A 1,953-nucleotide genomic window follows, 5' to 3' on the forward strand; every position below is an offset into this window, starting at 1 on the left:
GAAACACCTTCTACCCTGGGGATTATAGCCAATTATTGAGCGTAGGTAACCGATTTTATGAGCATTCGTGAGTGGCGTGAGGTAATAAAAATGGTTTATCACCTAGACATCGTAGGTTTAAAATCCATTTATAAGTGTTATACTTGGATAAACCACCTAGACTTATGGTTGTTTTTATTAGTCGAAAAGAACTTAAGTATAAATTTTCCCAAATATTTAGAACACTTCAGTGGGAGAATAAAAGTTACTACCTTTCACATCCTCAAGAGTTCACACCGTGATATCCATTCTCGGCTTCTTGTCGATTTTACCTCGACTGTTCCATACGGAAAGTGTTTGCATGGGTCAATAACAAGGTGAATAGGGGAAGTCGTTCATAGTAAGTGGGTGAAGCAAATGTGTCAACATTGTCCTACCGTCTCCTCTATTAGTTTGAACTGTGAGATTCCTATGTTGCGCATGCTGTCATTTTTATATGGCACTACCTAGTCGTTAACCGCGACGATCCCTACGGAGGGTTGTAACATAGGATTCGGAACAACCCAGGCTTCGGTAAAATGAATAGGGTCTTATAGTTCTGTCTTGGGTATTGTCTTCTATTTCGGAAGCATATTCATACTGTTCTGTAAGCTCTGAAAATGGCAGGTCTACACTTACAAGACTTACTAAGTGTTAGTAATGATCTTGACCGAAAACGACAACTAAATGACTATCGGAGTATGAGTTATTCTGGAGATAGTATTTGGTCAAGAATTGTCTTACTTTTGTGAAGGAATTCTTGACTGCCCCACGGTAGCATTTGTTCTAAATCACTTAAATATCATTGCAAAAATAATGATTATGGGTACATTATCACTTTGCTAAAACTTCATTGGATTTAAAAACAATTCACTTATAGAATTTGTTTATAATTTTAGAATGACGAGTTCAATTATACAATTCTTGGCTTTAGAAAAACTGATCGGGGATAACTATGTCACATGGAAATCGAATTTGAACACAATACTTACGATAGACGATTTGAGATTTATCTTAACAGAGGAATGTCCTCCCATTCCTAGCTCTAATTCCAACCAAATTGTTTGGGAAGCATTTGATAGATGGATCCGGGCGAATGATAAAGCTCGTGCTTATATTCTTGCCAGCCTTTCTAACGTTTTAGTGAAAAAACACGAGGATATGAGTACTGCCAAAGAGATTATGGAATCTTTGAGAGGGATGTATGGACAACCATCTTTCATCCTGAGGCATGATGCTATCAAATACGTTTGCAATAGTCGTATGAAAGAGGAGACCAATGTTCGTGAACATGTCCTGGACATGATGGTCCACTTTAATGTGGCTAAAGTAAATAGAGCTATGATGGGTGAGAGAAGCCAAGGTAGTTTTATTCTAGAATCTCTTCCGAAGAGTTTTCTACAATTTTGTACCAATACTTTGATGAATAAAATTGAATACAACTTCACAACTCTACTGAATGAGCTATAGGCTTTCCAGACCATGTTGAGAACTAAGGGTCTAGAACCAAAAGTAAATGTTGCTTCTGTTGAGAAAAGAGGAATGTCCACTAAGCCTAATGTTGCCTCCTCTTCGTAGAGTAAGAGTATTCCAGCGAAGAAAGACAAAGGGAAAGGGAAGAAGAAGTCTGTTGGCAAGAAAAGCAAGAAAACTGCTGTAGAGAAAGGGAAATGTTTCCACTACAATGAATAAGTTGTTGCTGAATTACCTGCTTTTGTAAATCTTGTAATGAACATATTGTACATATTTTTGTTTTGAATGAAATGTTCATTTTCAGAAAATATGTTTGTTCTACCTCATAGCAACTTTTGTTAAGAATCAAATTGTTAAAAGCCATTTGCAAATATTCAGATATTAAATGGCTAAGATCAAAGTATAATAAGTTTAAAGATTTCTAGATTAGACTATTAACAAGAGTTGTTAAGATAAGTCAGA

At 36.2% G+C, this 1,953-nt stretch overlaps 1 protein-coding gene across 1 annotated transcript; it reads left to right on the top strand.

The window, feature by feature from the left end:
• The first annotated feature begins 918 nt into the window (after positions 1-918).
• LOC120073638 lies at positions 919-1,596 on the top strand. Its single transcript, XM_039026443.1, has 2 exons — positions 919-1,299; positions 1,489-1,596. The coding sequence occupies exons 1-2, from the start codon at positions 919-921 to the stop codon at positions 1,594-1,596; spliced, it is 489 nt and encodes a 162-aa protein (XP_038882371.1).
• Positions 1,597-1,953: the final 357 nt, after the last annotated feature.

Source organism: Benincasa hispida, chromosome 3, assembly GCF_009727055.1.
Source record: "Benincasa hispida cultivar B227 chromosome 3, ASM972705v1, whole genome shotgun sequence".
NCBI lineage: Eukaryota > Viridiplantae > Streptophyta > Magnoliopsida > Cucurbitales > Cucurbitaceae > Benincasa > Benincasa hispida.